This window comes from Nanorana parkeri, unplaced genomic scaffold, assembly GCF_000935625.1.
Source record: "Nanorana parkeri isolate BGI_ZX_2015 unplaced genomic scaffold, ASM93562v1 scaffold2046, whole genome shotgun sequence".
Lineage (NCBI taxonomy): Eukaryota > Metazoa > Chordata > Amphibia > Anura > Dicroglossidae > Nanorana > Nanorana parkeri.
In genome coordinates this window covers 142573-144751 of record NW_017308314.1, presented here as the reverse complement: position 1 = coordinate 144751, position 2179 = coordinate 142573, and the positions used below count along the sequence as shown (strand labels likewise).

Here is a 2179-nt window from a genome sequence, read left to right as displayed (position 1 = left end):
TTTCACCTGTTATCCAGCCAGTAATACAGGGGGTGGCTGCATTTGCTCACTCACCCTACCGGAGCTATGGAGAAGCATAATTTTCACCGCAACATAAGGGGTAGGGTTCTCTAGTCCTCAGTGATAGCTGAGAAGAGTGTGACTATTAAGTGTACAGGACAGGCAGAGAGCACAGGAAGTTATCAACTGACAGCGTTTCTGGCAGAGTCTTCAGGTATTTTTTGTACTTATCAAACAGATATAACAAAACACTTTCAACTGCATATTTGCATCTAACCAAATAAGATAAGTTTTGTTAGGACATACACTTCCTTAAATTTTACCTGCCCCATTGACCTCATTGCATTTAGCTGAATGGCAAGATTTTGCTGAAATTATCTTAATTCTCACTGAAATTTAGGTCCAATTTAATGTAATATAAGTCCAATTTGAGATCATAAGAGTGGACTAAAATCAATGCTTTTTTAGACATCGTTCAATGTGTTTTTTGAGTGCCTCTTTAACATCTTTGTTCCGAAAAGAGTAAATGAAAGGGTTAATGAAAGGAGTAACAGCTGTATACATAAGGGCAAGGAATTTGTCATACTGGCTGCCCTTGGGTTTTACGTACACAATGGTGGCTGTACCATAGAAGAGGCTGGCCACGATTAGATGAGATGAACATGTGGAGAAGGCCTTCTGCTTCCCTTTAACACTGCTAATCTTTAAAACAGTAATGATGATCCGTACATAGAACCCTAAAATGATAATGAAAGGAACTACAACATCAAGGAAAGCAATAAAGCTAGTTATCACAATGACAACAAGTGGAATAGAGCATGCCATACTCTGTAGTGGGGCAAAGTCACAAAAGAAATGATTTATCTTTGAACCACAAAATTCCAGCTGTGCTGTGATGATTGTTGGTGCTAGGACTATGCCAAAACCAACCATCCAAGGCAGAACTGCCAACTTGGTACAAAGCTGAGTGTTCATTATAGCTGGGTAACGTAGAGGGTTATTTATAGCCAGGTGTCGATCAAAGACCATTACTGATAGCAGATAACATTCTGTAACACCTAAGGAGTTGAATACATATAGCTGTGTAAAACAACTAATAAAAGAAATGTTTTTATTTGTTGACACAAGGCTGGCTAGGAGCTTTGGGACAGTGGAAGAAACAAACACAATTTCCAAAGCTGAAAATGTGCAGATGTACAAATACATTGGAGTATGAAGGGAAGGATCAGCTTGAACAAGTGCAATAATTGCAGTGTTTGCAGCGACACTTGTAATGTATGTCAGCAGTACCAAAATAAAAATCACAGTCTGATATCGGTGAAAGTCAGAGAAAGACAGCAGAACAAATTCTGCTATTAAAGTGGTGTTAAAGTGTTCCATTTTTATTTTAATTCATACCTGTAGGGAGGGAAAACATTATATTTTATATCATCATATATCATCACAATTGTATTTTAGACATGGACTACATATTTGGGGTCTATCCCCTAATATTCTTTGTTTTGGATCACATCTACCCACTTGATTTTCTGGCCCTGGGCATGGAAAGTCAGTCCTTTGGCTATATTCTCCATAATGTAAAAATTCAAGCAAATTCCAACAGGAAAAGCAAAACCTCCTTAAAAGCTTCTGCAAATGGTCAAAGCTGAAAATGTACTCTGCGGTTTCACCAGTCTGGTTAGGCCCCTCAGTGCCCTGGTGAGACCCCAAAGAGCCCTGGTTAAACTAGGGCTCTGTGGGGGTCTCAGCAGGGCGGACCCCCAGTCTTGGTGAAACCCCACAGAGCTGCGGGGAGACCCTACAAAGGCCCGATTTAATCAGGGCTCTGTGGGGTCTCACTAGGGCTCTGTGGGGTCTAGACCCCACAGAGCCCTGGTAAAATCCCAAAGAGCCCACCAGGGTAGGGTCCCAACATGGTTCTGTGAGGTTAAAAAAGGGCTGGTGAAACCCCACAGAGCCCTGGTGAGACCCCAAAGTGCCCTGGTGAGACCCCACACAGGCCCGGTTAAACCAGGGCTCTGTAGGGTCTCACCAGCACCAGGGCTCTGTAGGGTCTCATCACCAGCCTGGTTAGACCCCTCAGAGCTGTGGTGAGACCCCAAAGAGCCCCAGTGAGACTTTCTCACCAAGGCTCTGTCTGGTCTCACCAGGGCGAGATAGGGTCTCACCAGCACCAGGG

The 2179-nt window shown here is 43.1% G+C and overlaps 1 protein-coding gene across 1 annotated transcript; it reads right to left on the bottom strand.

Moving 5' to 3' along the window:
• Positions 1–453: 453 nt before the first annotated feature.
• LOC108800496 (olfactory receptor 11G2-like) lies at positions 454–1206 on the bottom strand. The gene has a single exon (XM_018572481.1). The coding sequence runs from the start codon at positions 1204–1206 to the stop codon at positions 454–456; it is 753 nt and encodes a 250-aa protein (XP_018427983.1).
• Between the last annotated feature and the right edge of the window lie 973 nt (positions 1207–2179).

Bases quoted from the DNA above. Each gene is read 5' to 3' on its own strand.
- LOC108800496 (XM_018572481.1), bottom strand. From the start codon at position 1,206: ATGTATTTGTACATCTGCACATTTTCAGCTTTGGAAATTGTGTTTGTT.